The sequence below is a fragment of the Equus przewalskii genome, chromosome 2 (genome assembly GCF_037783145.1).
Source record: "Equus przewalskii isolate Varuska chromosome 2, EquPr2, whole genome shotgun sequence".
Lineage (NCBI taxonomy): Eukaryota > Metazoa > Chordata > Mammalia > Perissodactyla > Equidae > Equus > Equus przewalskii.
In genome coordinates, this window is record NC_091832.1 from 87,049,238 (window position 1) to 87,065,516 (window position 16,279).

Here is a 16,279-nt window from a genome sequence, read left to right on the forward strand (position 1 = left end):
GACTTGGAAAAGGCAGTTGGGAAATCATCAGGACACCCGCGTTCTGGCCTGGCTTTGATAATAACTACCTTTGTGACTTTGAGCAAAGCACTTAAGTTCTCAGGGTCTCAATTTCCTCACTCCAAAGGGCAAGGAACTTGAACTCCAAGGGGCCTTCCCACTGTAAATCCTGCAAGTCTTCTGACTGATGATAATGCTGCTTTATGAACATCTGGAGCTCCACAGTGTACAAAGTCCACTGCCAGACCGCATCGCAGCTGGGGCTCAGGACACTTCAGTGAGGTCACCTCAAAGCAGGAAGGTGGCCCAGGACTAACAGAAGAATGGCCTGAGAGTCAGTCCAGCTGCTGCAATTCTCTTTTGAAAACAGGTGGGGCAGGGGGTGAGGGGTGGGAGGCCAAGCTGCCAAAGCATCTGTGCCCAGTATCAAATCTGTACTAGACAGATGTCCCTAGAGACAGTGTGTGTTCAGTGACCTTCTAAATAGAAACATTTAAAGTAGAAAGTGGTGGAGAGGGTAAGCCACATAAAAGCTAATAGTATATGCCTTTATGAAATAAAATTCCTTACCTACGGATGTGTCAGGGAAACTTGACACTGAAGAAGGGATTCTCACAACCCTTAATCGAGGTTAAATTTTAATGAAAATATAGCCAAAAATCTCTGAGTGGTGGCACCTCGTCTACTCTTGCTTACTGGTGGTGCGGTGATGGTAGGGAGGGTTTGAAGCCCCGAGCACTACATACATGCCCGTGGAACACGGACCCCGGGCAAGGCCCCATGCGGGGCGCTGCAGGTGCAGAAGAGAGCAGGACGGCCGCTGTCTGGCTCCAGTTTACAGACGAGGAAGCCGGCTCAGCCTGGCTTGGTAACACATCCAAGGTCACACAGCTGCTACACTGAGAGCCAGGGCTGGAATCAAGGTCCGCTCCTAACCGACAGACTACATTACTCAGTACGACCGCACAGCGCCTGTGGAAGTTGTTTTTACAATTCTCTTTCCATTCTCCTGTTCAGCTTTTTCGGGGAACATCTTTTCAAAAGTTAAGATAATTTTGTCTAAAGGCAGCAACTTTATAGGATACACTTTCTAGGAATAGATCAATTACTCTTGAGCACAAACACATGAATAGAAGACAAACATGTGAATACAATTCGAATATAAACAGAGAAATGAACTGTACTCAGTAACGGTATCCTGAAGCTTAAAAAAAACCCATTAAATTTACTTAAAAATAGCCTAAATCTAACTCAACTTCTGAGAACCCAACTTCCTACATCACTCCAGGCCAGTGATTCTCTTTTATGCCACAGATAACTTCCCTGAAATACATCTTATCTGTGAGATTATGCACCCACAGTACACCTTCTACGACCCCATGACTTAATCCGGGTTCCTGCTCCAAATACCTTTTGAGGTCACTGTCCTCTCACCCTACTCCTGACCCAGTCATCCCAGCTTCTGGAAGTTTTCATCTGCTAGTTTCATACTCCTACACCTTTGCTCACTTGGCCATATTTCCAAGTCCACTTCTAACGTCATCTCCTTTATGGTGCCACTGCCAGGAGAAACAAGTTCCTCTTTGCTTTGTGCTCTAACGTGGCCGAAACAAGACTTTCATCATAGCATCTGTAACATTTTATTGCTATTTTTTTCTTTTTTTGCTGAAGAAGATTTGCCCTGAGCTAACATCTGTGCCAATCTTACTCTATTTTGTATGTGGGTCACCACCACAGCATGGCTACTGCTGAGTGGTGTAGGTCTGGCCCAGGAACTGAACCTGGGCTGCCAAAGCAGAGCGCATGGAACTTAACCACTACGCTATGGGGCTGGCCCCATTTTATTGCTAATCTGACTCTACCTCACCCAGACCATAAGCCCCTTGAGGACAGAATTGGGTTTTCTTTCTTCTGTATCATCCAGTGTCTGGCACATAACAGGTCCTTAATAACAGTTTTTTCAATTAATGTGTGCTTGTGAATTATATTACTATTTCTGGACTTTTTATTATAAACTGATTAATACAGATCAGCTTTCTCAAAGTACAGTCCTCAGGCTCCCTGCATCCGAATTAGCAAGATTACTGTTTAAAGAGGCAGGTTCTTGTCCGTCCTCGCAGACGCCTTCAGTCAGAACCTCCCGGAGAGCGGGTGAAGGAAGATGAGGAGCGAGGACTCACTGGCCACACTGCACTAGCTCTCCGGCTCCCCCTCTGTCTCTAACTAGCTGTGGAACCTGAACTTCAGTTTTCTCACCTTAAGTCAAATTTCTAGAGCTCATCCCTCTACCTCTAAAATTCTGTAAGAGTGTCAGTCCCAATTCTCAGGTATTTAGATTACAATTAGAAAGACAGGGAAAAGACCAGCATGGCCTTGTACTAAATTGACAGGAAAATTCATTAAGTGTACAATTTTTTGGTCAGGCAGCATGGTATCACGGAAAAAGCAGTGGCTTTGGATCCAGACAGCCCAGGGTCCTAGCTCTGTGAAGTGAGGCAGCACAGTTTCTGCCCGTTTCTGCACAGAAATAATAAAACCCGCCCCCCCCCCCCCCACCAGCTCTGGGAGGATCAGGCGCACACGGCGGGCTCTCGACCGGGCTCACTCCCTGTGTCCTCTCTTCCCATCCTCCCCCCAGCTTCCTTTCCTTTCCTTTGCCAAATATTCATTTTCTTCACTGCCACAGAAGGAAGGTGCTAGGTTATGAGAGACTTCATAGTTTGCTAGAGGTAGAAAAACTTCAGGGTGTAAGCTCAAAATATCACGAGGAGAAAGATCCTTCATGAGGCGCACAAGACGTAGAACGACAGTCAGAGGGGGGTTCTAGTTTTCGACTTCTGAAACGGGAAGCCCTACTCAATTACTTTACCAGCCAATTAACAGCGGCAATTTACTCTTTAAACTAATACTTCTCTCAGATCGTCTTTTTATTTAACATTTATATAGTGCTTATATATGCCAAGTGCTATACCAAGTATTAACTCATTTAATCCTTATAACTACTGACCTAGGCACTATCATTACCTGGACTTCATAAAAGTGGGTATTGAGGGATAGAGATTAAGTGGCTTGCCTATGAATATGTAACCACCAACTAAATGGAGACAGGATTCAATCCTAGGCAGTCTGGCTCCAGAATCTAGCCTCTTAGCCACTGTGCTCTGGTGTCTCTCTCACTGTTGCACAGGTTAGTTTTAACAAGTTCCTGGGCGGGGGTAAGCACTCAGTGAGGGGTGGTTACTATTATACGTAAGTAAAGCAGTTGGCCTGGCGGGCCTAATCAGCTACTGATATGTAAATGACCATCCCCAGGTGTCACACCAGGCTGCATGGCTTAATTTGTAATGGCAGCTGAATGTAATTAATTCTCATTTTGCGTTCACATCTGACCCCATTAAATAGATTAGTGAAACAGATACTTGTTATCTAATGATGAAGATTATTGACCAATGGGAAATAAACACAAATAAAGCCTCCAGAAACACTTGAATTGCAGGTGTGGACTCTCCCAACTTACCATCATCAACTCCAAATTCATGCAGCTGGTGCAAATATGCATTTCAGATCACACGCTCTACTACTAAAACTCTGGATACCCTTCCCCTTTGCTAAAGAAAGAAAATTGATAAAGGCGGAAAAAACTACTTCGGGAAGCAGTTCAGGGTGGCGGTTAGGAGCATGGATTCTGGAGTTAGACTTCAATTTGAATTCTGGCTCTTCCGTTACAAGCTTGCGACAGCTTACCCAAACTGCATCCCAGTGGCCCTGTCGGGACCTCTTATAATTGTAGTCAGGATTAAATGAGAACACATGGTAAGTGATAAGCACAGTGCCTGGCACAAAGCAAGCATAATAAGGAACTATTTTAATTTTTACTATTATTATTATTGTAACTATTATCACTAGTTTTCTGAAGATTTGTTTAGTGAAAACTTATTACAAATTGTTTTTATTCTAAAGAAGATGTGTACAGAAGTTATGTTCCTTATTTCAATGTTTCAGCCACATTATTTTTCAAGAATGCAAAAGCCTTTTCAACATATATTATTTAATTTAATCCTCGCCACAACCCTGGAAAGTAGATCTAATCACTCCCCATTTCACAGGTTAGCACACACAAGCTCACAGAGGACAAGTGGCCGAAGGTCAAAGACACCAAGTGCCAACATTTTAGTACAGGCCTTTTGACTCCAGATTCTGCCTGATGACATTTTAACCTCACAACTAGAAAAAATACGTTCCTCCTTTAAATGGTCTTATTTGTCCTAAATTTCCATAAAAAACTCCACTCTCCACATTTCCCAGTCAACAGGAGACATTCTACTGTGAGCAAGAGGCCCTCCCTTCTCCCCATTTATTTACTATCAGCATGGACTCTTGTTTGTATCCCACCCGCCATGGTTTATTATTCATTTCTGTCCTTAATTATTTTGTTGACAAAACTGTCTGATTTAGCCAGGGCAGCCCCTTCAAGCTGACCCGTGTGTCCTTGTGACATGCTCCCATCCATTTTCTTTTTTTAAAACAATTCATGTTAAAATGAGCTGTTTTTTCCCATTTAAAAGCTATAGGTTATGTGTTTCAAAAGCATTTACCCACAACTATTTCCTAACTTGATCATCTTACTTAAATACCTGTCCACTACCATACCCTGGATACACTTTACAGATGCTCAAAGACACTGCCACAGAAAAAATACTGCTGAACCTGCCACAGAGCTGGCTACATACAACTGTCAGGGAAACATACGGGGAAAACAGACAAGACAATGCCACTCTGTGGTCATATACATGTTTACCAAAAGCTGCCCAAACACCACTGATACAAACCATAGGTTCTCCTTTTGCCTTATTGTGACTTAAAATCCCAAACAGGCAAGCAGGCAGGTGGTCCGGCGAATGTGATGTGTGACTACGTAAACCAGACCACTACTCAGATTAAGAAAGGCTCTTTCATGAGAAAGAGGGAAGAACTAAGAAGAGCAGCATCTCTTGGAGAGCTGTTTTGAACTGAGGTGGCGATGCAGTAGAACGTAAACCTGATCTCCCTTTGCAAGGTCTGCTAAGATTCCAAAGCGTAATAATGACGATTCAAAGAACTGGGGAAAAAATTTGCCAAACAGTCCTTTGTTGACATAAAACTTTTTACTTAAACACAGCCCAGGTTTCCAGACTCTAGATCTTTTATCAGGGAAGTTACAGTTTCTTCTCGTTACATAACCCACGTGGCTTGTAGCAGACCTGCAACAGAGTATGACAGGCAGGCTTCAGTGCTAAAGGTCACCGGGTGGAGAACCCTGTTGAGGGCGTTGATAATTAGCAAGGTGGAATAGTAAGCGGCAAGGGTTTATCTCCCCATCTCCCACCATGGGGAAGAAGTGCTGTTGACACAGGGAAGCCCAGACCAGACTCAACACGGGAAACAGATAAGTCCGCAGCCTTTCAAACTGGTCCTAACACCAGTATCTAAGAACTACACTACACCCAGCCAAGCTGGCCAATTAACAAAATCTGGGTGTTTTTTAGCTCTCCCATTCTTCAGGCCCTCTGAGATTTATAACACGGCGCTTGTAGTACCCTACAGTTGCCAGGGTCCCAGGTCTGCTCTTTAAAATAAATATCCTCTCTTTGCTTATCTCCTCCCCAAAACAAATCTCATTTTTCCAAATATCAAGGCAGAGGTTTGGCTAATTCACGATCATTAGGCATAATGCCGAGTCTTTCAAGAGAATATTTTCAAGAGAAAAAGACAAGGGGATGGGACATACATTTTGAGGGGGAAAACTCCAGTCTTTTCTTTGAGCCTTTTGATATCTGGTACCAAGGAAGCTGAAAGCAAAACCGAGATAATCAGCCTGAGATCCTGACATAAGCCCACCTTCCTTTTTCTTTCTCTCACTTTTCCAAGTGTCTGTCAAGGGCACAGGGCACTCCCAACATCGGGAGCAAATCACCTGTGACTCCCCCACCCAAACACACAAAACATTCCTAAACCCACAAGAAAGCGCTGTTTGAGGATGATGCACGTGGGCGGATAAGAAGCCAAAAAGCACCACTCACAAGTCTCAATATTCTTTCACCCAAAGCTAGTCTTGAAAGTATCAGGTAGGTTTTTCCTTTTAATTTAAAATATTATTTGCACACAATTGCAATCATTGTATATGCTACTTCTTTCATTTATTACGGCCAATTTTTTTTCCTTACGGTTTTCAAAATTGCTCTTTTTCATCAGCCATTTTTTGTGTGTTTTGTGTTTAACGGCCGCTAGCTGGCTAGTGTTCCTTCGGCCCTATTAAACTAGCAGTGGTGGGTAGAAGAGAGCTGAACTTTAAAGAGGTCAGAGCTGAAAACAGCTAATATCACAGAGAGAAAAAGAATGGAGGATAATGGTTGGGAAAGCACAAGTATGAGAAAGATACTTTGTATAATCTGTAGAGTATAGTCGTATAGTCTCAACATTTCAAATTGGAGTAGATTTAGCAACAGAAAAATTCTACCCAGAAACAAATCACATAATTGTCTAGATGGCTCCTTCAGTTTACGTACTTTCAGAATTTATGCAAAAGTAACCAGTAACTGCTAACTTTCCATACATTCATCAATTAATAAATAACAAAACCAATGCCCCAAATAATGCACTAGGAAGAGCTGCTCAGAAAAAAACCCCCGGAATAATAAACTTCACATTTTGCCTTAGATTTAAGAATATGGGGGTCAGCCCTGTGGCCAAGTGGTTAGGTTTGCGCAGTCTGCTTCGGTGGCCCAGGGTTTCACTGGTTCAGATCCTGGGCACGAACATGCCACCGCTTGTCAGGCCACACTGAAGTTGCGTCCCACTCGCCACAACTAGAAGGACCCACAACTAAAATATATAACCATGTACTGGGGGGACTTGGGTAGAAAAAGCAGAAAAAAAAAAAGATTGGCAACAGTTGTTAGCTCAGGTGCCAATCTTAAAAAAAAAAAGAGAAAAAGGAATATGGAATCCACTAAAAGATCTAGGTATAAAATCCTACTCATAATTATATTACTGAATGTGTTTCTAGCAATATTGTAGATGACTGATGAAATTATCAAACACAAGCCAAATGCCAATGATAATATCTTGGAGAAAAGTTCACCATCTAAACTCCGTGTCCACTTGGCTGGCTGTTGAGCTTGGACAGAAGCAGAAGTAGTGACCAAAAGCTTTTTCAAAATGGAACTTCCACGTGGACAGATGATAGGAGCCCTGAGTGGACTGCGGAAGGCCACCTGTAAAGGACAGGGTGCCCCTCCCAAAGGAAGCCTCTGCAAACTGCCTCAATGGCTCTTCTCCACCACCCAGCCTTCAGGCACAAATGCTTTGAAAGGTACTTTTCATAGCTTTTAAAGCATCCTTCCTTCATCTCAATGTCATAACACATCTCTCTCCCACACCAAAAGTATTAGGGAACCATCTAGACTAGGATTACAGAGTAACTCTACACAGTAGTATATCTGTATCATGGTAACTCTTATGGAAGCCGTATGTGGTAATTTTCCTTAGTCTTGGCCTTCCATTTTAATTTGTTTTCCCTGGTCTACTTTATTAGTAATACTTTCTATTTTACTGCATGTCTTCTTGTAAACTGATTGAAATCCTGTGTACAGGGAAATATAATATGCATATATCTGCACCACCACACAGACTAGAACGCAGTGTTAGTGTTGAGTGAGCGTTTTTGTGGCCACTTTCAGGCCCATCCCTGGTCCAAACTTCTTTTATTCTGTTTGGCACACTGTGCTGTAGTTACATGCCAGTCCTTCTTGGAGAGACACAGTTCCTCAGGAGTTGTCTTTGTGCCATAATTGTTTGAATGCAGAGAAATTTAGATGTAGACGAACACAGGATGTGGTGGTTAATTTTATGTGTCAACTGAACTGGGCTAAGGGATGCCCAGATAGTTGGCAAAACATTATTTCTGGCTGTGTCTGTAGGGGTGTCTCCAGAGGAGATTAGCATTTGAATCAACAGACTGGGTCAAGAAGATTGCACTCACGAATGGAAGGTGGGCATTTTCCAATCTGCTGAGTGCCTGAATAGAACCAAAAGGCTGAGGAAGGACAAATTTACTTTTTTTACTTGAGCTGGTACATCTATCTTCTGCTGCCCTCGGACATCAGTGTTCCTGGTTCTCGGGCCTTTGGGCTGGGACTGGGACCTATACCACCAGGAACTGGTTCTCCAACCTGCAGACAGCAGATTGTGGGACTTCTCAGCCTTCCAACTTTTGTGAGCCAATTCCTATGATAAATCTCTTATCGGTTCTGTTTCTCTGGAGAACCCTAATACACAGGTCATAATGCTTTGTTTTAATTTTTATAGCTAATGTTGCTAATTAGTCCCAAATCTTCAAAACCCTTGTGAAGATCACATCTTGATATCTGGCTTACAACTTCAGTTGTCAGATTCCCGTATGTCACCATTCAGATAAACCTGAAAGCAAAGACAATACTCCCCCACCCCAATCTCTGAATGGATACACTAACACAAGACTTAAAGACAAAAATCAAAAACATTGTTAGAGAGAAGGTTTTGTCATCATTGGCTCAAGTAAAAACACATTCACAGTATGAAGAAACATTTTAAAAAATGTGCTTTTTGCTTTTAAAAATATTAATCTTACTAAATCTTGACCCTTGAGTATACATCTTTCTAATATTCTGTGACAAAATAAGAAGTTCGCATAGACATAAGAAGTTCGCATAGAGCACCTCTGCTGCACACCAAAGTACAATGGTTGTCCTGAGGAAAAGCAGCAGTGTGACTGTTTGAGTCGTGAACTGAACTAGCTGCCTTTTCACAGATCACTATTTTTTACATTGTAGATTCACATGCAGCCGTGAGAAATAATACAGAGAAATCCTGCCTACACTTTACCTAGTTTTCTCCAATGGTAATATCTTGCAAAACTATAGAATAACATCGCAATCAGAATATTGACACTGATACAGCCGAGATATGGAAACTTTCCATCAACTCAGGGATCCCTCCCTTCTACAGCCACACCCGCTCCCCTCCTGCCCCCCAGCCCCTCCTCAGCCTCTGGCAACCACCAATCCATTCTCCATTTCTATAATTCTAAGACTTTCTTTTTTAAGGTAAAATTTACCAAGCCACGAATTACATGGTGCCTGAGGCAGCGAGAGAGTCAAAACTCGCATTCAGTTGACAGGTGAAGAGGATTTTAGGTGTATTTTAATTTTAAACCGCTGGGAGCCATCCTGCTGAAAATGAAAGCAGCTGGAAGGGTGTTTAAAGATCAAAACTGAAATCTCAGAATTGGAAGCTCAAGTTTAATACAGCCGTTTAAGTTGATTAAGTTCAAAGTACAGAAGATAATTTTCAAGAACCATGTGAAAAACATAAAAAAAGAAAAAAAAGGTCAAATGACAGGAAGTCTCCATGAAGGCATTTTAATAGCAGCAGATAGCAGCTGAATGGTCTTCTCAATCCCACAGTTGCATGACTTACTCCGCCACTGTCAGCATTTACTTTGGCAAAGCAAAAGAAAACCTACATTTAACCCAACCACTAATAAGCAGCCTTGACTCTAAAGGCTACTAAAAGTCCAAGCAAACAGTCACCTGTTACATCATCAGCAGGGTCACAGTCTTCAGAAGCTGCGCAAACTTTCTCTTTCCTATAACTGTCCACACACTTGCAGAAAAAGAAATTCTTAACATTTCCTACTTTCCCAAAGATGCATTTTTCAGTAATGGTCAGGTAGAGGTCCTTTCACCAAAGGAAGGTTCCTCCCGGCTCACACTCTTCGCCATTGTTAACTATGATGAATACAAGTTGTTGCAAAGTGTTTCCAGAACTTTCGGTTTTTTCCCCCACTACAATTTTCAGACTCTGTCATTTATAACAGAATTAATGGCATAGGTTAAAGAAAAACTACAATTACTTTAATCCATAAAATTGTTTTTGGCCAAAGAAACAGAGATAGCAAAAGATACCCAAAAGAATAATTATATCACATTCTATCAGAGTACTAATCTTAATGAATATCAGCAAGAAGGGAAATTCTAGAAAGAGCAAGTCAATTTTATACCTGTAACAGAATATACAAAGTTCAAAACAATGAACGATTTCAAAGACTAACTCATTAACATCTCTTTTCAGTAACAGACAACTTCATCTAGTCAATGGGACTGGATGACTGGCCTGGAGACCTCAAACCAGTGGTGCTCAAACGTTAGCCTGCATCAGAATCACCCGAGAGCTTGTCAAAACAGACTGCTGGCTCCATCCCCAGAACTGGATTCAGTCGGTCTGTGGAGGGGTCTAAAAACTTGCATTTCTAATAAGTTCCCAGGTGATGCTGATGCGGCTGGTCTGGGGACCACACACTTTGAAAACCACTACTCTAAGCCTTCTAAAGGCTCTCAATTTTTGTTGAATTTTTCTCTAGAGATCTCAACAAGGGACCAGCAGAAAACACCAAGTTTGTGAGCCCTCACCGTCTGATGGTTGAGCTGCTCAGCTGGTCTTTGGAATAATTTATCTGAGGTAATATAGTTCCACAGTTCAAAGTAATTCAGTGTTGAGCTATGTATCTGCAGCTTAGAACTCCAGACCCCTTTTTCCCTATTTCACAGAAACAACAACCAGCTGTGTTCCATGCTGCATTACAGAGGGCAAATGTCTACTCGACTGTGGGAGAGTGAGGGGCTGAGGCCCCCTTGAGCTCTGATTTAGTGGGGCTTCTCCCCTCGAGATGCAGGGGCAGCTTCACAGTGGTTTCTGGAAAAAATCCATGTGTTCTTATTCCCACATCAGCCACTTCATAATATGAAAAATATAAGTAAAATCCTGGTATGTTCAAATTCAACAGATCTTGGCCTCAGCCTCAAAGTTTTTTAGAACTGTTCTATGCACGGCTCATCAGATTCTTGGCTAAAGGGGAGGATGAAATGACATACGTGGAAGCTCCAAATGTCTTATTTTAGCTGGTTCTCCACCTCCTCCCTATCAAACCTTTTACATGTAAGTTATTAAGAGTAACAAAATCATTTCAGTATTAACTTTTTAAAAAACTTCTCATCTTGTGTCAGTAACAGCAATGAAATGAACAAAGAAGGGAAGACGATAGTCAAAGGGTATAGACCGAAAACTCAGCTCTAAAAAATGGACAAATGACCATACAGAGAAATTAAAATTAGTATTTTCATTTAACAGCAAAAATTTACTCAACTGTGCTAGCTGCTAAAAGCTGAGATGTTAATAATACACATGGCTGGGGGGTGGGGTGGGGGGGCAGAGAAAATACATCCACCGTGTTTTCTAAATAGTGAATCTTAGTTGTCTGGCACACAGGTCGCTTAATTTATCGGGATCTCAGTCTCGTTGCTTGTGAAGTCGGATTAGAATCTTCCCTACATACCTCTTAAAATTATCATAAGGATCAAAAAAACACATACCTAGATAATCTTGTTTGTACGTATTACTTATACACTACTTTTTATTCTCTGAAACTCTTAGCTCCATCTCAATTTCAGGCTAAAAGAAGACCACGTATCTCTTGTTGAGTTGTTTTTTCTTTAAATTTACATCATAGCAGGGATAACAAGCAGTAAAGAATATCTATATTAGAATAAGGAGAATTTAGCAAAGTTGCTGGAAAAAAAGCAAGCGCAGTCCTAGCCAAGAACAACTGTAACAAAGTGTAACTTTAAAAAGGATACAATAAAAACCAAACCGTTATCTAGTAATAAATCTAACAAAAGATGTACAAGAATTTTATGGAGGAAACTTAAAGAAAAAGACCTAAATAAATTTAGAAAAATATTATGCACTAGAGCATAACTATGTCAATCCTCTGCCAAATGAAATCAATGAAATCCCAATAAAATCTCCAGAGGATTTTTCACAGAACTTGACAAGGTAATCCTAAAGTATATAATATAGAAATCACAAAAACATAATGTTGAATGAATATAACAAGTTGTAGGATACTCCAATATCATTATATAATACTTTTAAACATACAAAATATCACATATTGTCATAGATTCATATATATGTAATAATAGTATAAAAGCGTGCATGAGAATGATAAACATCAAATTCTAATCATCAAATTCAGAAGAGTAGTTACTGAAGGCAACTGGATCGGAGAGACAGAAGCTAGAGTTTCAGTTTTACTTGAAATCTTTGATTTCTTAAACTGGGCGGTGGATACAAAGATGTATTATATTATTCCCTGGTCTTTAAACTCTTTCTGTATGTCTTAAATATTCTTAGAAAACCCATAATGCCTTTTATCTGAGAACCATGTTACTACATGATCTAACTTAGTAGTTCCCAAACCCCAATAGCTACATCAGCACCACTTGAAGTACTTGTTAAAAACACAGGGACTGGGCGATGCCAGAATCAGAAGTTCTGGGAGGGGAGCCATGCGATTCTAACGCCCAGCCTCACTGGAACCCTTGTAACCAGTAGCTATTAATAAGTAATCTATCAACAAAATTGGTTCCAAACTGAGAATGAGATATTTAAGTGCTTAACATTGCCTAATCACTTTCCAACTGGTGCAACTGTCTAAAATGTGGATTTTAATCTGAGGGCAAAACCATACAAATTTTAAAGTATATCCTTTACTATACTTCCCCCCAAAACGTCATACATGTCAAAACTAGGAGTATCTAATAAAGCAATAGTATGAAATGATTCCATGGCAGAACATAATTCCTTCAGACCCTCCAGAGGGAATAACACGCCACAGCAAAATTCCACCAGAGATGATAAAAGGTGCTATTGTTAAGGACAAAGTGGTACAGGTCACTGGCAAGTGCCCTCAAGATGTATTTCCCTGAAGTATGTGGATGACAACACCATGCTTCTTTCCTTTCCTAATTTTCTTCCCTTGAAATAAAATCTTAGCTAAATTTGTCTAAAGAAATGCACAGAACCAATGGGAAACACAAAAACTAAATATAGAAAGAAAATAATTTGTTACAACTTAGAGGTATCAGCACCACTATGACAATCTTCATAGCCCTGCTCCTAAGAAATACAGTTAACTACAGAGGACTAAGTTGTTAGAACACTCAAGGGCTGAGAAACCTATGCTATTTCCCCCTAATTATTTAAAAATTACAACTAAAAACATGGAAAGGGACTATTTTGATATCTTACACAACTAGAATCTGCTCAATGCATCAATATAAAAGGACTCACTTACCAGGGCTTTCTACCCGCTTATAGTGGTAAGGATTGATGCACACCTCCTTCTGCTTGGAACCAAAAGGGAACTCACAGCATTCCAGTGGTTTTAGTTCATGGTGGCTCTGAAGGTCAGGCCAGCGCCAAACCCGGCAGTAGATGACGTGAGGCAGCCCCTTCCGGTGGGAAACCTGCAGCCTGCCGTCCAGAGAGCGGGGAATGGTGACACAGTTACTCGGCTGCCCCGGGCAGCTCAAGGCCTTTTCCAGTTCCTCCATGGCACCTTTCTTTTTCTTCAGTTTTTTCACCAAAGCATCAACAGCTTTCTCTGCCCATTTTTCTTCTTCATCACCCTGTTTCCACCCAAGAAGTCTCTTCACAGCTGGACTTGTGAAGGAAAATAAACTTGTCACGTTCATAATGACTGCACTGGTTAGAGAATCTTTGTATTTGGTAAAATAAAGGAGTCTCCGAATGCAAAGGACAATGGAACAGACTTCACTCTATTTACGTAGGGTTCTCCTTAGCTCCTTAGTTTTGAGGTCCTGAAGAGTAGAAACTACCATTCCTAGTGTTTCAAAAAGTAAGCCAAGGTCAGCACCTAGAAGAGAAAAAAGGGAAAAAATCTTTTAAATCATCTGTACCACAAAACCACAATTTATTAAACAATTACTATGGGCCAGGAACTATTTTAAGTGCTTTTATGTATTACAGTTGCTATGGAGAGAATTATGACCCCCCTAAAACTCAAGTTGAAGTCCCAACCCCCAAGGTGACTGTATTTGGAGATGGTGCCTCTAAGGAAGTAATTAAAGTTAAATGAGATCATGAGGGTGGGGTCATAATCTGATAGGATTGGTGGCTTTATAAGAAGAGGAAGAAAGGTTTCTTTCTCCCTATGAGCACACACTGAGGAAAGGCCAGGTGAGGACACAGAGAGAAGGCAGCCATCTGCAAGCCTGGAAAAGAGCTCTTGGCAGAAACCGAATTGGCTGGAACCTTGATCTTGGACTTTCCAGCCTCCAGAACTGTGAGACATATTTTCTTGTTTAACCTACCCAATCTATGATATTTTGTAACTGCAGTCCAAGCAAACTAATACATAGTATTTAGTCCTTTAAATAATCCTTTCAGCTAAGGTAATACAATCATTGCCATTTTACAGACAAACGAACTGAGACATGGTTTAATAATGTTACTGTTTACATGAATTCTGAGATAGAAACAATAGACACCTTGGCACACAAAAAAATCCAAGTTCTTGACAGATATATAATTTTTCACATTTAGATTCAGAGGCTCTAAAAATATATTTCAAGATATACCTCAATCAACAAAAACTGAAAACAACAAGAAAAAAATACTATAGTCTTAACATCTGTTTTTGGTTTGTTCCTCAAGTATCTCTCATGCTAAAAAAGGTAGTTATATTTCTACTACACAAACGTAGCAACATTTTAGGGTATTTACTCAGTAAACAAGCCTGTGCCTATGGGCTACAGGGCAAGTAAGGTAGGAAATTTATTTCTCACTTTTTCAAATTTGCTTTTTATTTGACATGAGAGGAATGAAGCACATGAACACATCCTGTACCAAATTCTTTAGTCAAGCTGTCTCATTTAAACCTAGTTACTCTTCACCAAATGAAAATACAAAAGGTGAAAAAGATTTAAAGAGGATAACTTTGCATACACCCCAGCTAAAATACAGCAGCATGTATCAAACCAACCTCCTCTCAAAAATAACTATGAAAACTGAATAAAACACAAAAAAAATCAAAAAAGAAAACCAACAGCCCAGCTTTTTAAAGGAATCAAAGAGCAACCAAGATACTTAGGACATGAGGGGCCAAGATGATGAAGAGAAGGGAAAAGCAATGGAGTGAGCTGAACATTCTTCACTGCTTTTCTTCTCAAGGCATCTGCCAATGCCTAAGCTATAAGAAGCAAGAGACCTAGCAGCCAAGAAGAAAGATGATAAAGAATGAAGCAGAGACTTCAGCAGTCTCATAGTGTTGAAACAAAAAAACTGGAGTTGAGGGCCTGCTGAAAAAGAGGTTCTGGTAAATACACAAGGCTTTCAGTTGAGACCCCTCAAGGGATATGACCTAGTGTAAGGACAAAAATGAAAAGGACCAGTTTTAATACTGAAACACAGCCTACAATCGTCTTAATACTAGACTGAATCAAGGTGATGGGAGAAGAGGAGAAAACACTGTGACAGAGGCAGTATTTATAGATACTGACCAAAGACTTTCAAAACTGACAAGAGACATCTAGCCACAGATTCATGAAGCCCTATAAGTCCCAAGGAGGATAAATACAAAGAAGTCCACAAGTTCTGATGTGTCATAGCACAGTAAAATTGCTGTAAACCTAAGACAAAAATCTTTAGAAAGACACATTACTCTCAAGTAAGTACAATAAGGCTGAGAGCTGACATTTCAACAGAAACAATGGAAATAAAAAGACAATGAAATGACATCTCTAACATGCCAAATGTCAACAAATAGCTGATAACTTAAAATTCTATACTTAGTGGAAAGATGATGCAGAAATGATTGTGAAACAAAGATACTTTCCAACAAAGAAAATCTGACAGAATTGACTTCTCTCAGATTCATTAGGCAGAAGGAAAAAGATCCACAAAGAAGCAAGGAACTGCAGGAAAGAATGAAGAGCTCCACAAGGGTAAATAAAGGTAAGTCTAAACGAATACTGACTTAATGAAACAATAATAGGAATCTCTTGTGGTGTTCAAAATACAAAGTTAAAGCACATGACAAAAAAAGCAGAAAGGGGTAAGTGACACTAATTTTCTAAAGTCCCTGTATTACCCAGGCTGTGGTAAAGCATTAAATTATTATTCATATAATACATTTTGAAGTTATGTCATAATAAAGCAACCAAGGAAAGAATAATTTAAAAACTATAAAAAGGGAATAAAGGAGTTAAAAAACATGGAATTATTATTTTTAAAAGTATAATTAATCCAAAGAATATGAGAAAAAAGCAGCAAATAATAGATAAGACAAATAGAAAACGGTGAGATTTAGACCTAATCCCAGAAGTATCAGCAATTACTT

At 40.3% G+C, this 16,279-nt stretch overlaps 1 protein-coding gene across 16 annotated transcripts in view; it reads right to left on the reverse strand.

Moving 5' to 3' along the window:
• SMAD1 (SMAD family member 1) overlaps positions 1–16,279 on the reverse strand; it is a 79,907-nt gene that overhangs the window by 30,258 nt on the left and 33,370 nt on the right. For all 16 annotated transcript variants that reach the window (XM_070608894.1, XM_070608900.1, XM_008515369.2 and 13 more), the window contains one exon: positions 13,214–13,795. In XM_070608894.1, the coding sequence (XP_070464995.1) occupies positions 13,214–13,613 (400 nt within the window). In that variant the 5' untranslated portion in view covers positions 13,614–13,795. The remainder of the gene's footprint in view (positions 1–13,213; positions 13,796–16,279) is intronic.